This window comes from Corella eumyota, chromosome 1 (assembly GCF_963082875.1).
Source record: "Corella eumyota chromosome 1, kaCorEumy4.1, whole genome shotgun sequence".
In the NCBI taxonomy this organism is placed as follows: Eukaryota; Metazoa; Chordata; class Ascidiacea; order Phlebobranchia; family Corellidae; genus Corella; species Corella eumyota.
The window spans coordinates 15,123,068-15,145,632 of NC_137490.1; the positions used below are offsets into that span (position 1 = coordinate 15,123,068).

Sequence of the window (22,565 nt, forward strand, 5' to 3'; positions counted from 1 at the left end):
GTTAGCTTAGTATCGCCACTCAAGAAAGTAAGTAAACTTATATCGTTACGTGGTCACGGTTCGTCAGAAATCATTTAGGGTTTTTAATTTATAAAATGTTGTAAAATTTTTTTTGATTTAAATTTTAATTATCTTTGTCATTTTCTAAATTTATTTAAATAAAAAAAGTTAATAATTACTGAAATTTAGTCACGCATAACGCGGATCTATTTCCTATCGCCAAATTTTCAGAAATGAAACCGTGTTTATTTGTTTTTTCTAGAGTAAGTCACGTTAAAATTTTAACGATTAGGTAGTTAATAGTGTGTAAAGCTTTGTTGTTTCTGAGCTTATGTCACTGAAATATGCCAAAATTTAAAACGAGTAAAATAAAGGGTCATTAAAAGGTCAAGGTTGTTATGTTATACTTAGTCATTTAGTTGTCAGACGACTGGACGACCAGACGACTGGACGACCAGACGACAGACGTACGTAAGAACGTTTTAGTAATTGTGAACTAATTTAATAATAGTCAGATGGTATTCATATTCAACAATTTTCTAGTTTAAAAATAAAATTCCAAGCAAACTAAATAACATTTAGACTCTTTTGAAATCATGACTATTAAAGTGTTAATTCATTAATTAATGTAAATGCGGTTGTATAAAAATGAATAAAACTTCTGAAACTTCTTCTACTGTAACAAAAACCTCGGATATAAATAATAACCGAATACCAAATGGCAATGAAACTGTAATACTACCAAACAATAATGTTGCAAATCCTTCGGAAACTGCTATAAACACGCCTCAAGCTCAAGGTAGAATTACATTTTATAGTTTTGAAAAAAAATATTATTTTATGTTACTGATATTATTATTTTATTTATTTATTTTAGGTAACATCATGACAATGCCAGTAGCCTTACCATACTCTGGTTTAACAAGCATGCCTTTAACTTTTTGTGCTGTGAATGGAGTTGGAGGTTTGTGTAAAATTATTATATATATATTCATTTTGTTTTGGTATTTTAAAAGGATTGTAGCAGAAAATATATTCAACATTTTTACTTTTGAATTTACAAGTTTTGTAGCTTAGTGTAATATTAATTACTAAAACTAAATAAATTTATATATACACACCAACAGAAATATTAGAAATTGGCAAGTAATTCATGTTTGTAAAAATAATTTATATACATGTATAGCCTACTTATTAATGTTAATTTCTTTCATTACTTTACTGTGTTGGGATTTAGAAATTGATTTATTTGATTTAAATGTTATTAAATTTTTGTTCAAGGAACTGGTGGGGTACTTCAACCAGGAGTTCAACCTGGTGGAATTATTTTACTTAATATGGGAGGAACCACTAGCAACAACATTCAATCAAATGCTCAAATAGGTAGCCTATTTGTTTATAATTTGTTAATATCTTTTTGTTTATATATATTTATTGTAAATTGGCATAAATTCTAATTACTATTAAACATTCAGCTGTAAATAATATAACGATGATTGAATTTTGTTAAATTTTTATTATTAAACATCAGATTTACAACACTAAAATTGTTTAAAAAATAAAAAAACTATTTTATTTTGCTAAAAAAATTACAATGTTTTTTCGCTTATTGTTTTAAATATAATATATACAGTATAAAATTAGGATTATTGTATCTTTGAACTATATAGTTTATGCTTTAACTTAGTCGTATTATTATTAAATAAATATTAACTACTTTCATTCAATATTTTGTCTGGTTAACAGATTATGGTAATAACATACTATATCTTATTACCTGAGTGTGCCATTTAAGGTAACTTTAGGGCAGTGAGCTCAAGTTACCCTTTATGTACAAAGGTTATTAAGACCACAAAATTTATTACAAACAAAAGTTAATAATTAAACAATCCATACTACTTTACACACATGGAACTCTCGATCCAAACTTATTTTAAATAGAGAGATTGATCAGGAAGCCGAGATTGGTCAATATTTAAGTCACATGTCATGTTTATGAATATAAATGCCAACCAAAGTTTAGTTCAATTAGAGTTACAAAATTTGTGAATAGGCATTCGAATAAGTTGCGATCAAGTAATGGACGATGATATATGGGAAGAATGTATGATTTCTCGTAGAAAAAAATTAGTTTATTAAAGTTCAATAAATAATTTATGTTAAATTTTAGATGCAACATAAGTAAAACTAAAAAGGTTGTGTTTATATTTGACAAAACTTGGGAAAACAAACATTAAAACGACTTGTTTTTTTTGTTTATCAAAAATGAGTTTTATTGTTTTTTTGTTTTTTATTCTCTAAAATTTATTAATTTATTTAGTTACATGCGGAAATCAGATTGATCAAAACCAAATTGCAGCAGGTGCTCCATCTGTTTTAAACCAGATTATTGCCAACCAACAAAATGCACCACAACCACAGATGGTTATTCAACCACAACAACCACAAGTCATGGTTCCACAATCCCAGTTGACTATCCAACAAACAGCAATGCAACATGTAAGGACTGTTTTATCTAAAAAAAAAACAATTTAAATAATTTGTGTATTATTCAATTATCTACAAGTTTATTGAAAAGAACAAGTTAATTTGTTAAAGTTTTATTAACTAAAGCTCGGAGATTAGATATTCCTACTAATGATTTATTTTTTATTTATAACCTCCAGGTGCAACAAAATAATGGTTCAATACCAACACAACCTGGTGCACCATCAGGCTACATGCTGGTTCCGATACACCAGGTACCAGTTAATCAACAATTGCAACCAACTCAACAACCAACACAAACTTTACAACAACCTGTAAATGTTGTCCAACAACCAATAAATACTATCAATCAAGTACCAAACACTAGTCAACCACCACAAACCATTCAACAAAATTTACAAACTCTTACACATCAACCCCCTATTCAGGTATTTCATCAATTCCCAGCGCAGCCAAATACGCCAACAATATCTACAGTGGAAAGAATACAAGATCCATTAAAATCTACTACAACTTTAAATCAAGTAAAACTTATTTTTTTAAATAAAAATGGTTTAAGTTGATATTTACTTTTCATTTTTAATATTTGATATATTTTTAGATGTCCTCTTTACAACAACAACATATTAGTTTGCCACAATCTCCTATGCCAGTTCCCAACAAAAACCCCCCTAACAATTCCAATATTATTCCAGTTAACCTTCAAAACCAAACTTTACTCTCAAGTTTATTTCAACAACAACCACAGGTTTTACATCAAATCGGACAAAACATTCAACTTGTTCAAAACATTATTCCCAGCATTCCCCCATCACCAATACCTGCTCAACCACAAAATGTTAGTGTTTCTAATATAAGTAACCCTAATTCTCCTTTCCCAAATACAATAAGCTCCCTTTTGCCTGTCCAGCAACCTAATGTAACCCAACAAACTGTTGTACCTCCCCAAGTAACCCTAACAACATCAGCTGGGACAAGTGCACTACCTACCCCTTCACCCATAAATGACCCACATATATCGTCCAGTGAATTGCCTCCTTCTACCCCGAACCTAGGAGCCTTCCCAGGTATTAATCCCCTTTTGATTTCTGCAATGATGAAATTGAGTAGACCCCAAACATCGACACCAACTACCGGAGGTACCCCCACAGGAATTTCCCCTTCAGAGATTATGGAGATGATGAAAACAGCGATGGCTGTCACAATCGAAGGTGGTTCCCCACTTTCGCTACTCCAACAAACAAAAACTTTAGAACAACAAAACATGTAAGAAAAAATACTAGTAGTTAAAAGGATTTTTTATAATTTTTATAAATTATGTTGACAAATTTTATGCATTTTTCTGTATATATATTTGTAAAGGTTTTAGTGATTACTATCTTGACTTTTTTCATTTTATTTTCAGATCGAATACTGATGCATCGAACAACAATGTACCAGTTATAAATGTTGCTTGCGACACTCAACCTCAAACTACACAAGGTGAGTATAAAAAATGAAGTTGTTGAATTAAACGGTAATTCCCAGCGAATGTAGGTCATTAAAAACAAAAAAAAATTGTTACATTTTTAATGCTATGCTTACATTTAAAATATGGTATAAAAATAACTTTTTTAGCAACTACATCTGTGCCAGTTGCCAAAGCTTCTACCCCAAATAATTTTATTATACAATCTGTTTTGCCTAGTCCTAATGAAGAAAAAGGTAAAACAGTTTTGTAAATTTCCTTTTTTGCGTTGCTTAAATTTTGTCAGTTAAAAAAAATTTAAAAATAAAATAAAATTCTTTTTGATTTTAGATAAATTATGCAATTCTAAGGGGTTCAACTATATATATTTACTCATTTTTAGACAAACCTGTTAAAAGAAAACGGGGTCCAGCTCCCAAATTAGATGGTAATGAAGTTTGTTCAATTTGTAGTGACAAAGCCTCAGGATATCATTATGGTGTGCTGAGTTGTGAGGGTTGTAAGGGTATGTACTATAATATGGTTCATCAATTTTTGTAATTTAAAATTAAAAAAACTCAACCAATCTTGTTTAATTTTATAAGGAAAGCTTGTCACAAATAGTTAATTTTTGTCAGGTTTTTTTCGACGCAGTGTAATTCACAAAAAAATTTATCGCTGCAAAAACGAAGGGAAATGTCAAATGGACTCGTTTATGAGAAGAAAATGTCAAAAATGTCGTCTGGAAAAATGTCGACTAACTGGAATGAAGGAAGAAGGTAAAAATTTTAAAAAAAATTTTTTTGAAGGTGATATTAACAAATAATTTAAAATTTCGCCAACTACTTTAAGGAGTTCTTTCTGAAGATGGCACTGCAAAAAAAAAAGTGAAAAAAGAAAATAAAGAAAAGGAATCTGCATTTGTGGCCTCACCCCAGTTATTTGCACCCAATCTTTCATTCACTGGTGAGCCTGTCCCCAGTTTATCCTCACAACAGCGCAACCTAGTGGAAATGTTGCAGGCAAACGAGACAAGGTTTCAGTGGCCTAGTGAGGAAGATGTTGCAAGAGTTACTGTAAATATTATTTTATTTTTAAATTTTTTTAGTTAAGTGCTTATTTATAAAAACTATATATAATGGTGGTTGATAAACTATATGTATGTTTAAATTGTAGAACTAAAAAATAAACAAATCTGCCATTTGTAGTGCGTGTATAAATTATTGAATATTAGTTAAGAGTTGCAACCCTCCTCTAACAAATAAAATCCAAGCTTTAAAGCTGGCTATTGACTAGTGTAAATTAAAGAAAAATTTATTTTTTGTATTGTAAATATTTATTTTAGAATTCTCAAAACCCCCAATGTTTTTATTTTAAATATTTAGGCATGGGTAGAAACTGGAGATTCACATCGCTCTCGAGCTTCAAGATTTGCCCACTTTACTGAACTAGCCATTCTTATTGTACAACTCGTTGTTGAGTTTACCAAACAACTGCCAGGCTTTCTAACTGTTACTAGAGAAGACCAGGTAAGTTAAATTTTTTTAAATACCAATATTCATAATGTTATTTCTAGTTAGGCTGGATTTTTTTTTACTTTATTAAGAACATAAAAAATTCAACTTCATTTATTTTATGGTGTCACATGTAGTTTTATGTATTATTTTATGTTAATTATGTATGTGATATTTTTTTAATTTTCAGATAACATTGCTTAAAGCGTGCACTATAGAAGTTATGTTACTGAGGGCAGCCAAGCAATATGATATGAACACAGGATCAATAAATTTTCTTAATGGACAATTTTATAACAAGTCTAGTTTTTATAGAGCAGGTACATTTACTTATTAAGCTTTTCTATTTAAGCAAATTATTTTTATTATTTTGTTTGAAATTAAGAAATGACTCTTGAATTTTCCTTTTTTTATGTGTTATATAATAAACTAAACTATATATACTTTAGGTAATACTGTTAGTTGATTTTGTTCAAAATTAAACTGTTGTAACTAGCTATTTTTTTGATTAATCTTAAATTTTTTTTAATTTTTTGTAGGAATGCAAGTTGAATTTGTTGACCCCATATTTGATTTTTGTAACAGTATGGCAAGATTAAAATTAGATGAAGCTGAAATAGCAATGTTGGTCGCTATTAACACATTTTCACCAGGTTCGTGATATACCTTTAATTTAGAGTTGATTGAATTAGAAATGCTTATTCTAATAAATGTATGTTATTCGATAAAATTTAGATCGTCTGAATATTAAAGATATGAAAAAAGTTGAAGCCGTTCAAGATTCTTATGTTGAACTCCTAAGAGTGTATCTGAAAATACATCATCCCTCAGTAAGTTAAATTTTCTACAAAAAATTATGATAAATTGATCCATTTTTAAATTAGTGTTTTGTTGTTTAGGACCCTTTAATGTTTCCCAGAGTTTTAATGAAATTGGTGGAACTGAGAACTTTAAATAACTACCACAGTGAACAAATATTCGCATTAAAAGTTCAAGACAAACAATTACCTCCTTTGTTAGCTGAAATATGGGACATGTAGTAAATAAATTATGATATTTTGCACAAGGCATATATTGGCAATTTTTAAATTTTATTTTACTTGCTATTAAAGTTTAATATTCAGTTTCAGTGCTGTGATGATTTATTTAATGTTTTTCAAATATTAAAAAACATACTGAAATTTTTGCTTGAGGTTTCTTTTATTTATTTCAAATTGTTTTGGTTAAGCGCTTGAGTACCAAACTGTTTCCAGCTTACTGTTGAAAAGAAGTCCGTCACCATTTTTTTACGAATACCATCTAACTTTGTTGTGCTGTTTTAATTCAGTTGAAATAGATTTACACATATCACTAACTACTTATTTTACTTGCAGTTCAAAAAGTGCAAACATCATATTAACCCAACTAATTTTCATTAATGTTTCGTGCAATTATTTTTATCAATTTGTACCCTTTTAAAGCAAATAAACAGTTTATGTTTTGAATATGTTAAGATGATTTTGTGGTATTCAAAATTTGCCAATTTGGCTTGTATTCTACTTGGTATAAGAAAGCTATATGATACTAAGCAACCTAATTGGATACTTGCCAGAGTAAGCAGCTTAACCGGATATATCAAATAAAATTAATAATAGAAGCTCTCTTGTTCACAGTTTTGGACTCATTTTACGAAAGCCATATTTTCATTATTTTTTCTTTACCGTAAGCATGCAACATTTTTAACAACTTTGGACATTTTGCCGAATGACCAGTCAAGTATGCTTTGTCTGTCGGCATTGTTTTACTTTTACAATTCGCCATAACTAAACTTGTAATTAGCCTGGAAACAACAGCAATGTACAGCACGTTCTTTTCTGGGTCGGTTAATGGCGTGTGTGCTTCATAACCATTTAACACTTGCTTAGACAATACAATGGGGCTTGCGTCGACTTCGACAGATAGCGTCATCATAAGCGCCATACAAACAGACAAATCGAATACTATGTAACCATAATGACATTCTTCAAAATCCACAACGCCAAGAAACCTTTTTACGATATTCTCTGTCATGTGGTTAGGATGATCGCGTGATTTATGATCAAGGATATCACGTGAAATCATCACAACATTAGAATCGCTGCAATCACCATGGACATAACCTATAGACGCATTTTAATGTGTTAAAAATATTTTTTTGTTTTTGACGACTTATCTTACCCCTTCCTACTGTTTTTGACGACTTATCTTACCCCTTCTTAGTTGAGTGAGATTTGGAACGACGGTTTTTTCAAATTGTTGCATAAATTCGTCAATGACAGTTTTCATATCACCTTCTGGAAACTTGTGCATGTAGTTTTTGACGACAAGAAAATGTTCTGTCCACCAAACGTAATCGTTCTGACTTTGCAATTCTTCATTTGGAGTTGCGGTACATGACTATCATTATAAAACGTTTAAAAAGCCTAAAATTGTCAAGCAAAGAAAACAATCCAAAATAATAAGGTTTTACCTTTAAGGAATGATGAATACTTGCCAAAAAGTAACCCACAAACCAAGACACTTCAAAACATTCTTTCCCATTCAATTTACTGTCATAAATTGATTTTCCTGGAATAAATTTAAGTAGCTGCACTGGTCTTTTTTCTTTAAGGCCGCTTTCGTCCTCTGTTGTTTTACAAAGAAAATTTATTCAGTTGAATGTATTTTAATGGATATAAACTAATTAAAAGACACGATACAATGTTTAGGGAAATACATAATCGATCATAGCTTATTTTATCGTTATTTGACACAACCCACTCTTATATTATCGTTATTTGACACAACTCTTTGTTGTTTATTTCTTCCGATGCTATCTATACCAACTTAAAGTAGCAGTCGCAATTATTTTTCCTTTTGTGCTTAACTCTGGGCATGGAACGTTAAAATCCTTGTTTCGTAAATGTTGTATCACTTCGTTTATGTGCGCAGCTTAAAAAATATTTTACTATTTTTAACAGTGGTAAAATTTTTTTTCTTAAAAGAACTAATTTATTTAACGTTTGGTTTTTGTAATTAAAATCAAAAATAAAGTAATAGATCAATCATCTGAGGAGCAAAACCTCTTGTTTATTGCTAAATCTATCATTTAAATTAAAAATGATCAAACGAATTTAAATCATATTTTATTTTCTAAATAAATCTAGTTAGCTTTTTAAGTGATTAAACATAAATATGTTAAACTTGTTTGTTGACAGCGAACACTTGAAACATCTATTCCGAAAACGGCGAACACTTGAAACATCTATTCCGAAACTTGTAAATATGGCATTTTTAACAGATTGCTCAGTAATTTTATTAGGCTGAAATTCAATATTTTCTACCATCATGCCCACTAAAATAGTTCATATAATAATTATTTTTTAGGCTACTATACATCTACACGTTTGTATACAAGACAAATGCATATAACATAAACACGAGCTAACCAGACGATAATTCCCGTTTTGGGGTTTCCTGTTTAATCATAGAAAACTAACCTACCATGGTGTCCAGCTCACTAAGCTTAAGTAATTCCTGAACGACCTCGTCTGTAACTTTGTACGAGACTGACATAATTTTGCAAATATGATAGCTATAAAAAACGTAAGCTATAAAAATTATATATAAAACAGTTGAACTATAAAAACCGGAAAATATTACGGTAATTTACGATTTGAAGACCACGAAAGAGTAAGATAATCTGTAAAACCTAAATGTGAGATACACTAGCGTAAAAAAAAGAGAAAGGAGGTCATGTTGGCCTTCTACCCGTTAGGTTAGTTTTCTATGGTTTAATTAAGCCATCGTTATTTATCAGTACCAAAACAAATGTCAGTTATTAATTATAAGTATAATATACTACAAAAAATTTAATTAATTTTTGATTAAACTTTAAATTAGTTTTTTTTTGTTGGAAAAAATATTAAAATTTGATCGCAAAAACCCAAGTTAGTTTCCTATAAAAAATACAAATCTTGTAAAAAATAATTTTATTTAACAAATAACCTAACAGCTTGAACTAATGTTTGTTATGATCCTAACGACGTCTTAGCAACTGGTCTTAGTACAGTTTTGCCGCCAGGCGCCGACGATACCTTTGCAGTTTGATAGTCGTGTAAGCTAGATATTATCATTTATCAACCTGGCATAGACATAGGTGGGCACAGTCAGACAGTTAACGTAAAAAGTTCTTTTGTTACTTCAACTTAGTTATTTTTTTTAACAAAAAAATAGTTTACAACGTGTGTATTTTATCATCTAAATAGCAATGCTAATCTAAACGTAAACTGGTAAACGATCGTTATTTTTTAGAATTTTTTAAACCGCCATTTAAAGGTGGTCATATGGCAGAATAATTTTCACGTTTAAACGGTAAAACTTAAACATTTATTGCTTTGATTTATTTGTAAAAAATAATTACGAAGTTAGTTTAGCGAAATCCAATGTAGCAAAAGTTAATAGGTCTAATAATAATTTTTAAAGTTAACCTAAATGGTAAATTTTAATGCTAAGTTAACTTTATTAACGAAGTTCCTGTTTAGTGCCCACCTTTAGGTATAGACTTTAAGGATATTAACAATCATCTGCAGTTTGACTTTCCTGGTTCTTTATTTGAAAACGTTATTATCATATTAATTTAAATTTAAGTAACCAAAGTCTGATTTGTTTTAAAGTCTGATTGTTTAACTAGTTAAAATAATTTAATTATTTTTATGTTATTTCCAGGAATCTATATGTGTTTAAGTGTTGCCTAAATCAGCCAGATAACCTTAGTCTGGTTTTTATGTAATTTTAACAAATCTGAAGTACTTTTTGCCATAACGGCTTTACTTGGAATATATTCCTCTCCTTCAAGCAGAAAAAATATGACATCTGTGGGTTATGTTGGAGAATGGAGACCCCATCGGCCTCGGGGACCAATTGGAGCTCATTTTAAATCACCTGGTCCAAAGTACATGCTACCAGGATCCACTGGTAAAGTTTAAAAATTATTAACACATTTTTATAACCTAAATATATAAATTTTTTTAAATTATTGATTTTGTTAAAACGTTAGTCTTAAAAAGTCCCAAAATTTTTTTATTTTTCAAGGATTTTCAATTCACGATCTTAGAAAATATCGCAATCCTGCCTTCAGTTTCGGTACAAGGCATGCAACCTTTACAAATGATTGCAGTCCAGGACCCGGTTATTTAGTTCCAGCAAATATAACGAAAAGAGGTCAAGATGGAACTCCAAAATATTCTCTTTATGGAAGGTCGAAAGACACGCCACCCTTTATGAATCCTGGACCAGGTAATATATATAGGCCCACCCTTTTTATTTTATTGTTTTGGTTGTTATTTTTTAAATTGCATAATTAACTATTTTAACACCTCTAGTGTATTTATTTTATTGGTCTTAACATTGTTTAAACCTTCTTAGGCACTTACAGTCCAGAAAAAAGTGGCAGATCTGCATATTATTCTGCACCCAGATATTCTTTAGCTGGAAGAACCAGAGCTTCTAAAACAGACATAAGTCCAGGTTTGTTATTAGCTTAACTATTCTCTAGTTTAAAATTTTAAAAACATTTTATGTAAACAGATTGTGCATTCTTTATTGAGGTACACTATCTTACAGTTTTAATTTTTGTTTTACCATGGTTCCATTACATTTTATATGAACCTAGAAAAATTCATTTATAAGTAGAGTTTGTATATAAATGTGTATCTAGGTCCGGCTCGATATATGCTTCCCAAAGTTTTGGGGCCTGCTTCGGTAGGTAAATCTTCCTTACCCGCTTACACTATGGTTTCTCGCCGAAGTTACGGCTCGTTTCATGATGACTTGCAGAGGGTTTGTTTGCTTTTGCAGAGTCATTATTAACCAATACAAAGTGTTCTCTTTTTGGTTTTAATAGACTAGCCCATTAATTTTCGAGTACATTTGTTTTTTGATTGGTTTTCATTTACAGAATTATTTTGGCAAACAATTTTAAAACTTTGTTGCAATGGAGTTTGTCATTGTTGATCATCTCAAACAAAGCGTGTGGCTTAACAAATTAACTAAAGCACTTTTAGTTGGTCTTTTTAATAATAATCCCTTAAAATCACTTTAAACTTAAGTGCGTGTAAACTAAGCAGTTAACACCAAACTCATTGACCCTTTTCTGTCAATACCACCCCTGTAGGCTTTATATTTCTGCAAAGAGTTACACAAGCAATTATTTAGTTAATGGATAATTCATGTAATATTACCTGTGCAAGCAGTATTTCTCATTGCATTATTTTAATAGTTAAGCGTCACAATTAAGTATTTAATTACACTAAACAAAACTTCTATGTAGTTAATGTGTGCAATCTATCACATGACTTAAAAAGTTTGTAATATTATAATTCAAGTATAAACTTATAGGGCCGGCTGCTTATAGTTTACCATTATTGCATCAAACTTCAAATGCTATGCACCCAAACCCTCCTTCTTATACTATGGTGGGCCGTAAAGGTGTTGGCAGTTTTTCCGAAGACTTATCTAGGGTTTGTGATATCTTTGTAGGCCAATGTTACACAAAAATTAAATAATAATCAAGAGGCATTGTTTTTATTAAAAATTATTACTTTAATAATTTTTATCTTTGCTTGGTAGAAATTTAATTTTTTAAACGCATGATTTAGTTTTTCAATAACAATCTTAATTTAAATTTATCTTAATACAAGCAGATTAAGAGTAGTAGATGTTTATAAATAGTTACCGGTTCTCCAGAGTTAGAGTGGATAAAAAGTTCCTCAGTGCATTTAAGTGTGTCAGAGTTTTCCTAAGTGGATTTTAAAATTAAGGTTAAAAACTAGAAAAAAGTTATGATATTAATTTTTTGCATTTTTCGAAGGTTCCAACACGTAAGTTTGTATAAATATCATGTTAGGAAAAAATAAGCTAACAAGACAAGACTTTTTTTTCAATTTAGCAAGGCGTTAATGTTTTAGGCCCAGTTTAGTCAGATTGAATTAGAGAATATATATTTTCCATGCTAGGTCCAGCAGCATACAAGTTAGGAGCTATGATAGGACCCAGTATAATAAGTGGAAAATCAGCAGAAAGTTATTCAATGACAGGAAGAGCAACAGTTGGAAGTTTTCTTGAAGATCTTAGAAAGGTAACTTGCATGACTTAATTTTTTAATTTTGATTAACACATTTTTAATCTAATGTAAGTTAGTAGATCACTTACTAATCAACAATATAATTGCTTAAATAATTTGCATGGTAGAAAAGTAAATTGTAAAAAGTTTGTTTTTTTGTTTTGTCAGGTTTTACAATGTTTTCTTAAAGTTAATTCTTTATAAAGCACAATTGTTGCTCGTCGTGTAATACCATTTTAAATGTATAAATGTAATCTTTATTTTTGTAAAATGTCACAGACACCCGGTCCAGGGACTTATAGAGTCACAGCTCCAGCAGTATACAAAAACAGAGGTCCACTTTATAGCATGACAGGAAGAAATTTGCTACCCAGTGACACTACCAAAAAACCTGGTCCTGGGGCACATAGTCCTGAGAAGGTAAGTCTTAAATTTATTTTTTATTAAATTTAACCTACTGATAACAAAAGCAGTTAGATTTATTTAGTATAATGAGTCATGCAACAAAGTAAAAAATATTTGTTTAAAGATAATAAAATAGTATTAGTTTAGGCACAAACAGTTCAATTTTCAAGTGAATAATTGAATTTTTATTTGCTCAGTTTACCAAAAGGTTCTAAATATTTATAAATCAATAAGGTTTTAAAAACCTTTGATTTCATTCTTTATTTACTTTGTGTTTAGAAAATATTGATCAAGATTTTTGGGCTAAATTCTAAAGTTATTTGTGAAATATTATTATCTTTTTATTTTCCAAAATATTTTTTTAAATTTTAATGAAAAAGTTTATGTGTGGGTTTGGAATATATTAAAAATTAAAAATTATGTTTTTAGGTCTACATTAATAAAAGACAGGCAGCTCAGCATTCCTTTGGAATTAGACACAGTGAATATGTTGCTTTACTATACTGAGAAATTTGCACTTACATTTAAAGATATTTATTTTAAGTTTGTAACGCCATTTATTGTACAGTAACAAACATAAAACTATTTGCCATGACAGTGTTTAAAGTTAAGAACTAATAAATAAGCACTTAGTTATGAAGGTTATGTTATTGAAATGAAGATAGCAATAAATAATTAAAATAATCTATATTTAAATAAAATTTGTAATAGAATAGTAGGCAGAGAAAAAGGATGTTTAAAAAAACTTAGGTTAGTACAGTAAGATAAATTACAACATTCAAGGGAATTAAAAAAGATCAGCATTATTTTTATTATCCGTAAGCTAGATCTTAACGCACGAATGTTTTAACAAAGGATGACTTCTTAAGTTTAATAACAAACATTTAAAGTAAGCGAGCTAAGCTTTAAAATAAGAATAAGTGGAAACAGCATGTTTTAATAACAAATCTAAACAGAGAAGCTTTTGTCTGATAACATATAAGCTATTATGCTGTGAATTTTACATGCTTCAGTGTTGTAAGTAAGAAAGTTGATATAGAAAAGGGCGTTTGGAATACAATGGTAATAGGATAAGGCATCACTGACAAAGGACATAAGAAAACAGCAGCACAGGTCAAAAATATTTAATCATAAATTATAAAAGTCGATTTATAATAGACTAAGTTTTAAATAATAGACATAAAATATGTGTTCAAAATGCAAAATTTAGAAGATGCAAAATCTAATATTTTCAAAAAAAAATGTTAAAGTGTTTTTATTAAATTCTATATATTTTAGGTGGTGTTTACACGAAGATCTGCTCCTGTGCTTTCATTTGGAATTCGACATTCAGAGTATATTGCACCCTTAATCGTTGACCCAGTGAACTAAGAAAGTAAATATCACTGATACTGTGAGATGAGACCAAAACTCAAGACTTGCAATTTTATTATTGATTGGTTTACACTTATGTTTATTTTTTTACAAAGTTTTAGTAATTTTGCACTACCTACTTAAAGTTGATCGTATTTAATTTTTTGCAATTAATGTTATTTGGGGTACAATGACATGTTACTGCACGACCCTTTTAATTCTTTTAAAACTATGTTTTTTAGTCAGAGTGTTATATTACCTGTAAGTTTATAATTGTAATATGTTTATTTTTAGGTAAATTAAAAAAAATTAGATTTTCAAACTTTAAATTTTTCTACCAGGTCAGTAGTACATTATTCTATATTCAAAATTTAACTGCCGTACTAAGATTTAACTTTACTGTCATCTTATTTGCAAACACGATATTGCTCTTAAACGTGTGAATTTTCACATTAAATTTTTTCACTGCTTTGTAGGTTTAGTAACGTTCCATCTGCCCAGAACAAATAAAGTAGTCATAAAAATTTTAAAAATATATAAATTTGTAAAATTTTTCCCAGAATCTTTAATTGTGTCATCACGCCGTTGCACTTCTGAACTTGTTTTTGCTTTATTGCAAATGTAATACTTTTTAATCTTGAATTTAAAAAAAATTTCTTTAATTAAATAATAAATTATGTGAAATTGTACTATACCAAACTTTGTTTGCATTTATGTATACCTTATATTGGAAAATCACCTATTTTGCTGTCTGGTTAGATTGCTTAGTCTGCTTATGTATGCAAAAATAAATTACAAATTTTCTCACTAAATGCATTGTTGTTGATGCACCCTTTGTGCAATTAACGTTTATATACATGACAAGATTAAATTATACCTAGGGTAGGGCTTTTAAAAAACCACCTAAAAAATAGATAATATGGTATTATTATTTTATTTTACACTATGCGCAGTGATCTAATAAAAGCATTTTTTAAATATTTTTTAACAAAAATTAACATCCATAAAATCATAGATATTACATTACACTTGCTATCTTGTGTAGGCCTAATGTAATATCTATGATAAAATTTATAACCATATTTTACAAAAAAAAAAAATCCATAAAGTTATAAGTAATAGTCTTTGTACAATAGTATATGTGTAACTAAGATACTATATAAAGGAATTAGTAAAAATATTCAAAAACAAAAAAGTTAGGAAAAATGTTCTGTTTTACCAGTTTTGACATCATGTGACCCTGTGACGTTTTAGGCACAATATAAACTTGTATGTAATTTTTTGAAAAAACATTTTTAATTCAGTTTGCTAAAATGTGCGCAGCAGCTTATTTAACGTATTTTTTAAGGCATTTGAAATATTAATATACAAACAAGATTTTAATTATAATAAACAAACAATTTGGAAGCCTAAAACTGAACTTTGATTTTTAATAAATAATCAAGCATAAGTTATTAATATAATATTATACATTTAACTAAATTTTGAATGCTTAATATCAATCTTCAAAAAACAGCAGTAATAAACAAACAAAATTTAATTTTTTAATCCTTTATCTAAGATTTCGACCAATAATAACAATATTGACAATAACAATATGTTTGTATTTGCGCTTTCAGCTGGGTTCGAGCACGGGAAGTTCGATCGAAAGTCGAGGGTAATAGTTGGATGTCGTTACTTTAACTTGAGATTATATTTATTTTAAAACACCCAAAAGAACACCTAAGATAAAAAAAATTCAAAAAATATTGAACAGAACAAAAATTACATCATTTTTATATTACGTAAACAGTTTATATTCATATATCGCGTGTAATTTAAGTTTTCAAATTACGTTATGTAATATTTTATAAAATATATTTTTTTTTTTACAGGCAGTATTGATCATTACATCACATAACAACATCGGTTGTTCAACTTTATAAAATCATTTTTCTTTAATAAAATTGATCATAATATTTTTTTATTATCGAAAGTCTCTTGCAAACATATGTATATAAATAAGTAACGCTTATATATCGAGTCCAGTAGCTCAACGCGTAATGCCATACGTTGTAAGTAGCGAAGTCTAAGGTTCGAAACCCAGCTTCACCATCGAAAATTAATTTTTTTTCATTTTTTTTTCACGCATAGCTATAGTCACGACCTGTAATATAAAAAAAATTTATGTTATGAATACGCAAAGAAAAAAGTGCTCAAATTTTTGTTCTTTTGACTTTTTAAAAAACTTTCTTTATCTTGAATCTTAGTAACGTCATTACAAATCTAATTAACTATAAAATTTTAAGTTTTGCCACAAAAAATTTTTTTTGGTCGAGCAAATGATCATACAACCCTTGTATGATCATTGGTCGAGCTAAGTATACAGTTTTGACAGGTCAAAAGGTCACGCGAACGATTCTATGTACGTGAAATAAAAAAATGCTCTTATTTTTCTTTTTTAATTGTTTTCAAAAATTTCTTGGGTTTAATTAGATCACGTTATATTTTTGGCTAATAAATTGCATACAAATTAAAAAAAAAAACTTTTAAATCAAAAAATAATTGTTCTGTTGGAACCGTAGGTCTTATTATAATGTTTACATAATATTTTTTGAAAATATTAATATTCATAAAAGTTATGACACTTTTATTAAAAATTGACAAAATCTCAAAACTTAAAATTTTATTTTTAATTAGACGCACATTGGCCTAACTAACATTTAAGATGAAACATTTCGCGATTATTTTCAGTAAAACAAAAGTTTGAGGTAATTTTTATTTTGGGTTTAATTAGGTCACGTGATATTTTTGGCCAATGATATTGCATGCAAAATTTTTGAAAAAAAATAAAAAATTTTAAATCGAAAAATAATTGTCGTGTTAGAACCGCACAGGTCCAATTACCGAGTTTACAAAATATTTTTCGAAAATATTAATATTCATAAAAATTATGAAACTTTTATTAAAAATTTATGAAATCTCACAACCTAAAATTTTGTATTTTATTAGACGCGCATTGGCCTAACTAACATTCAAGATAAAACATTTCGCGAAAATTTTCAGTAAAACAAAAGTTTGAGGTAATTTTTATTTTGGTTTTCATTAGGTCACGTGATATTTTTGGCCAATGAGATTGCATACAAATTTAAAAAAAAATTTTAAATCGAAAAATAATTGTTGTGTTAAAACCGCACAGGTCCAATTACCGTGTTTACATAATATTTTTCGAAAATATTAATATTCATAAAAGTTATGATACTTTTATTAAAAATTTATGAAATCTCAAAACCTAAAATTTTGTATTTTATTAGACGCGCATTGGCCCAACTAACATTCAAGATAAAACATTTCGCAAAAATTTTCAGTAAAACAAAAGTTTGAGGTAATTTTTATTTTGGGTTTAATTAGGTCACGTGATATTTTTGGCCAATGATATTGCATACAAATTTAAAAATAAAAAATTTTAAATCGAAAAATAATTGTTGTGTTAGAACCGCACAGGTCCAATTACCGTGTTTACAAAATATTTTTCAAAAATATTAATATTTATAAAAGTTATGAAACTTTTATTAAAAATTTATGAAATCTCAAAACCTAAAATTTTGTATTTTATTAGACGCGCATTGGCCTAACTAACATTCAAGATAAAACATTTCGCGAAAATTTTCAGTAAAACAAAAGTTTGAGGTATTTTTTATTTTGGTTTAATTAGGTCACGTGATATTTTTGGCCAATGAGATTGCATACAAATTTTTTGAAAAAAAAAAAAAAATTTTAAATCGAAAAATAATTGTTGTGTTAGAACCGCACAGGTCCAATTACCGTGTTTACATAATATTTTTCGAAAATATTAATATTCATAAAAGTTATGATACTTTTATTAAAAAAGTATGAAATCTCAAAACCTAAAATTTTGTATTTTATTAGACGCGCATTGGCCTAACTAACATTCAAGATAAAACATTTCGCAAAAATTTTCAGTAAAACAAAAGTTTGAGGTAATTTTTATTTTGGGTTTAATTAGGTCACGTGATATTTTTGGCCAATGATATTGCATACAAATTTTAAAAAAATAAATAAAAAATTTTAAATCGAAAAATAATTGTTGTGTTAGAACCGCACAGGTCCAATTACCGTGTTCACAAAATATTTTTCGAAAATATTAATATTCATAAAAGTTATGAAACTTTTATTAAAAATTTATGAAATCTCAAAACCTAAAATTTTGTATTTTATTAAACGCGCATTGGCCTAACTAACATTCAAGATAAAACATTTTGCAAATATTTTCAGTAAAACAAAAGTTTGAGGTAATTTTTATTTTGGGTTTAATTAGGTCACGTGATATTTTTGGCCAATGATATTGCATACAGATTTTTTTTTTAAAATAACAAATTTTAAATCGAAAAATAATTGTTGTGTTAGAACCGCACAGGTCCAATTACCGTGTTTACAAAATATTTTTCGAAAATATTAATATTCATAAAAGTTATGAAACTTTTATTAAAAATTTATGAAATCTTAAAACTTAAAATTTTGTATTTTATTAGACGCGCATTGGCCTAACTAACATTCAAGATAAAACATTTCGCGAAAATTTTCAGTAAAACAAAAGTTTGAGGTAATTTTTATTTTGGGTTTAATTAGGTCACGTGATATTTTTGGCTAATGATATTGCATACAAATTTAAAAAAATAAAATAACAAATTTTAAATCGAAAAATAATTGTTGTGTTAGAACCGCACAGGTCCAATTACCGTGTTTACAAAATATTTTTCAAAAATACTAATATTCATAAAAGTTATGAAATTTTATTAAAAATTTATGAAATTTCAAAACCTAAAATTTTGTATTTTATTAGACGCAGATTGGCCTAACTAACATTCAAGATAAAACATTTCGCAAAAATTTTCAGTAAAACAAAAGTTTTAGGTAATTTTTATTATGGATTAATTAGGTCACGTGATATTTTTGGCCAATGATATTACATACAAATTTTTTGAAAAAAAATTAAAAATTTTAAATCAAAAAATAATTGTTGTGTTAGAACCGCACAGGTCCAATTACCGTGTTTACAAAATATTTTTCGAAAATATTAATATTTATAGAAGTTATGAAACTTTTATTAAAAATTTATGAAATCGCAAAATCTGAAATTTTATATTTAATTAGGCGCGCATTGGCCTAACTAACATTCAAGATAAAATATTTTGCAAAAATTTTGAGTAGAACAAAAGTTTGAGATAATTTTTATTTTGGGTTTAATTAGGTCACGTGATATTTTTGGCCAATGAGATTGCATACAAATTTTTTGAAAAAAAAAAAAAATTTTTAAATCGAAAAATAATTGTTGAGTTAGAACCGCACAGGTCCAATTACCGTGTTTACAAAATATTTTTCGAAAATATTAATATTCATAAAAGTTATGAAACTTTTATTAAAAATTTATAAAATCTCAAAATCTAAAATTTTGGATTTTATTAGACGCGCATTGGCCTAACTAACATTCAAGATAAAACATTTCGCAAAAATTTTCAGTAAAACAAAAGTTTGAGGTAATTTTTATTTTGAGTTTAATTAGGTCACGTGATATTTTTGGCCAATGATATTATATACAAATTAGTTTTTTTTAAATAACAAATTTTAAATCGAAAAATAATTGTTGTGTTAGAACCACACAGGTTCAATTACCGTGTTTACAAAATATTTTTCGAAAATATTAATATTCATAAAAGTTATAAAACTTTTATTAAAAATTTATGAAATCTCAAAATCTGAAGTTTTATATTTAATTAGGCGCGCATTGGCCTAACTAACATTCAAAATAAAACATTTTTCAAAAATTTTGAGTAGAACAAAAGTTTGAGATAATTTTTATTTTGTGTTTAATTAGGTCACGTGATATTTTTGGCCAATGAGATTGCATACAAATTTTTTGAAAAAAAAAAAAATTTTAAATCAAAAAATAATTGTTGTGTTAGAACCGCACAGGTCCAATTACTGTGTTTACAAAATATTTTTCGAAAATATTAATATTCATAAAAGTTATGAAACTTTTATTAAAAATTTATGAAATCTCAAAACCTATAATTTTGTATTTTATTAGACGCGCATTGGGCTAACTAACATTCAAGATAAAACATTTCGCGAAAATTTTCAGTAAAACAAAAGTTTGAGGTAATTTTTATTTTGGGTTTAATTAGGTCACGTGATATTTTTGGCCAATGATATTGCATACAAATTTTTTGAAAAAAAATTAAAAATTTTAAATCGAAAAATAATTGTTGTGTTAGAACCGCACAAGTTCAATTACCGTGTTTAAAAATTTTTTGAAAATATTAATATTTATAAAAGTTATGAAATTTTATTAAAAATTTATGAAATCTCAAAATCTGAAATTTTATATTTAATTAGACGCGCATTGGCCTAACTAACATTCAAGATAAAACATTTTGCAAAAATTTTGAGTAGAACAAAAGTTTGAGATAATTTTTATTTTGGGTTTAATTAGGTCACGTGATATTTTTGGCCAATGATATTGCATACAAATTTTTTTAAAAAAAATAAAAAAATTTAAATTGAAAAATAATTGTTGTGTTAGAACCGCACAGGTCCAATTACCGTGTTTACAAAATATTTTTCGAAAATATTAATATTCATAAAAGTTATGAAATTTTATTAAAAATTTATGAAATCTCAAAATCTGAAATTTTATATTTAATTAGGCGCGCATTGGCCTAACTAACATTTAAGATAAAACATTTTGCAAAAATCTTGAGTAGAACAAAAGTTTGAGATAATTTTTATTTTGAGTTTAATTAGGTCACGTGATATTTTGGCCAATGATAATGCATACAAATTTTTTGAAAAAAAATTAAAAATTTTAAATCGAAAAATAATTGTTGTGTTAGAACCGCACAGGTTCAATTACAGTGTTTACAAAATATTTTTCGAAAATATTAATATTTATAAAAGTTATGAAACTTTTATTAAAAATTTATGAAATCTCAAAACCTAAAATTTTGTATTTTATTAGACGCGCATTGGCCTAACTAACATTCAAGATAAAACATTTCGCAAAAATTTTCAGTAAAACAAAAGTTTGAGGTAATTTTTATTTTGAGTTTAGTTAGGTCACGTGATATTTTTGGCCAATAATATTGTATACAAATTTTTTTTTTTAAAATAACAAATTTTAAATCGAAAAATAATTGTTGTGTTAGAACCGCACAGGTCCAATTACCGTGTTTACAAAATATTTTTCGAAAATATTAATATTCATAAAAGTTATGACACTTTTATTAAAAATTTATGAAATCTCAAAATCTGAAGTTTTATATTTAATTAGGCGCGCATTGGCCTAACTAACATTCAAGATAAAACATTTCGCGAAAATTTTCAGTAAAACAAAAGTTTGAGGTAATTTTTATTTTGGTTTTCATTAGGTCACGTGATATTTTTGGCCAATGAGATTGCATACAAATTTAAAAAATAAAATAAAAAATTTAAATCGAAAGATAATTGTTGTGTTAGAACCGCACAGGTCCAATTACCGTGTTTACAAAATATTTTTCGAAAATATTAATATTCATAAAAGTTATGACACTTTTATTAAAAATTTATGAAATCTCAAAATCTGAAGTTTTATATTTAATTAGGCGCGCATTGGCCTAACTAACATTCAAGATAAAACATTTTGCGAAAATTTTCAGTAAAACAAAAGTTTGAGGTAATTTTTATTTTGGTTTTCATTAGGTCACGTGATATTTTTGGCCAATGAGATTGCATACAAATTTAAAAAATAAAATAAAAAATTTAAATCGAAAGATAATTGTTGTGTTAGAACCGCACAGGTCCAATTATCGTGTTTACAAAATATTTTTCGAAAATATTAATATTCATAAAAGTTATGAAACTTTTAGTAAAAATTTATGAAATCTCAAAACCTAAAATTTTGTATTTTATTAGACGCGCATTGGCCTAACTAACATTCAAGATAAAACATTTCGCGAAACGTTTCAGTAAAACAAAAGTTTGAGCTAATTTTTATTTTGGTTTTCATTAGGTCACGTGATATTTTTGGCCAATGATGTTGCATACAATTTTTTTTTAAAAAATAAAAAAATTTAAATTGAAAAATAATTGTTGTGTTAGAACCGCACAGGTCCAATTACCGTGTTTACAAAATATTTTTCGAAAATATTAATATTCATAAAAGTTATGACACTTTTATTAAAAATTTATGAAATCTCAAAAT

General features: G+C 27.7%; 3 protein-coding genes across 4 annotated transcripts; 2 read left to right on the forward strand and 1 right to left on the reverse strand.

The window, feature by feature from the left end:
• The first annotated feature begins 299 nt into the window (after positions 1 to 299).
• LOC145740735 (uncharacterized) lies at positions 300 to 6,911 on the forward strand. Its single transcript, XM_082558567.1, has 16 exons — positions 300 to 799; positions 878 to 964; positions 1,282 to 1,383; positions 2,321 to 2,499; positions 2,667 to 3,011; positions 3,089 to 3,753; positions 3,893 to 3,969; positions 4,105 to 4,191; positions 4,338 to 4,460; positions 4,573 to 4,713; positions 4,787 to 5,010; positions 5,320 to 5,463; positions 5,639 to 5,768; positions 5,988 to 6,101; positions 6,184 to 6,278; positions 6,348 to 6,911. The coding sequence occupies exons 1-16, from the start codon at positions 649 to 651 to the stop codon at positions 6,486 to 6,488; spliced, it is 2,805 nt and encodes a 934-aa protein (XP_082414693.1). The 5' UTR covers positions 300 to 648; the 3' UTR covers positions 6,489 to 6,911.
• A 202-nt stretch (positions 6,912 to 7,113) lies between these two features.
• LOC145764144 (hydroxylysine kinase-like) lies at positions 7,114 to 9,021 on the reverse strand. The gene is made up of 6 exons (XM_082575737.1): positions 8,946 to 9,021; positions 8,678 to 8,800; positions 8,293 to 8,397; positions 7,937 to 8,091; positions 7,677 to 7,863; positions 7,114 to 7,586 (listed from the first exon to the last, which is right to left on the reverse strand). Exons 1-6 carry the CDS (start codon positions 9,019 to 9,021, stop codon positions 7,114 to 7,116), a joined length of 1,119 nt encoding a protein of 372 aa, XP_082431863.1.
• Positions 9,022 to 10,177: 1,156 nt separating this feature from the next.
• Positions 10,178 to 15,132, forward strand: LOC145742939 (ciliary microtubule associated protein 1A-like). 2 transcript variants are annotated; one of them, XM_082560787.1, is made up of 6 exons: positions 10,178 to 10,422; positions 10,540 to 10,743; positions 10,873 to 10,974; positions 11,165 to 11,286; positions 12,848 to 12,988; positions 14,252 to 15,132. In XM_082560787.1, the coding sequence occupies exons 1-6, from the start codon at positions 10,314 to 10,316 to the stop codon at positions 14,342 to 14,344; spliced, it is 771 nt and encodes a 256-aa protein (XP_082416913.1). In that variant the 5' UTR covers positions 10,178 to 10,313; the 3' UTR covers positions 14,345 to 15,132. The 2 variants fall into 2 exon arrangements, with proteins under 2 accessions (XP_082416913.1, XP_082416920.1); XM_082560794.1 differs by lacking the exon at positions 11,165 to 11,286 and adding an exon at positions 11,845 to 11,966.
• The last annotated feature ends 7,433 nt before the right edge of the window (positions 15,133 to 22,565 follow it).

Excerpts from the sequence above, each read along its gene's own strand:
- LOC145740735 (XM_082558567.1), top strand. The coding sequence starts at position 649 with ATGAATAAAACTTCTGAAACTTCTTCTACTGTAACAAAAACCTCGGAT. Across the intron at positions 965-1,281 it reads TGCTGTGAATGGAGTTGGAG|GAACTGGTGGGGTACTTCAA; the intron begins GTTTGTGTAAAA and ends TTTTTGTTCAAG. Across the intron at positions 1,384-2,320 it reads TCAATCAAATGCTCAAATAG|TTACATGCGGAAATCAGATT; the intron begins GTAGCCTATTTG and ends TAATTTATTTAG.
- LOC145764144 (XM_082575737.1), bottom strand. The coding sequence starts at position 9,021 with ATGTCAGTCTCGTACAAAGTTACAGACGAGGTCGTTCAGGAATTACTT. Across the intron at positions 8,801-8,945 it reads TGAGCTGGACACCATGGTAG|TGGGCATGATGGTAGAAAAT; the intron begins GTTAGTTTTCTA and ends GAACTATTTTAG. Across the intron at positions 8,398-8,677 it reads TCGCCGTTTTCGGAATAGAT|CTGCGCACATAAACGAAGTG; the intron begins GTTTCAAGTGTT and ends ATATTTTTTAAG.
- LOC145742939 (XM_082560787.1), top strand. The coding sequence starts at position 10,314 with ATGACATCTGTGGGTTATGTTGGAGAATGGAGACCCCATCGGCCTCGG. Across the intron at positions 10,423-10,539 it reads CATGCTACCAGGATCCACTG|GATTTTCAATTCACGATCTT; the intron begins GTAAAGTTTAAA and ends TTATTTTTCAAG. Across the intron at positions 12,989-14,251 it reads GGGCACATAGTCCTGAGAAG|GTGGTGTTTACACGAAGATC; the intron begins GTAAGTCTTAAA and ends TATATATTTTAG.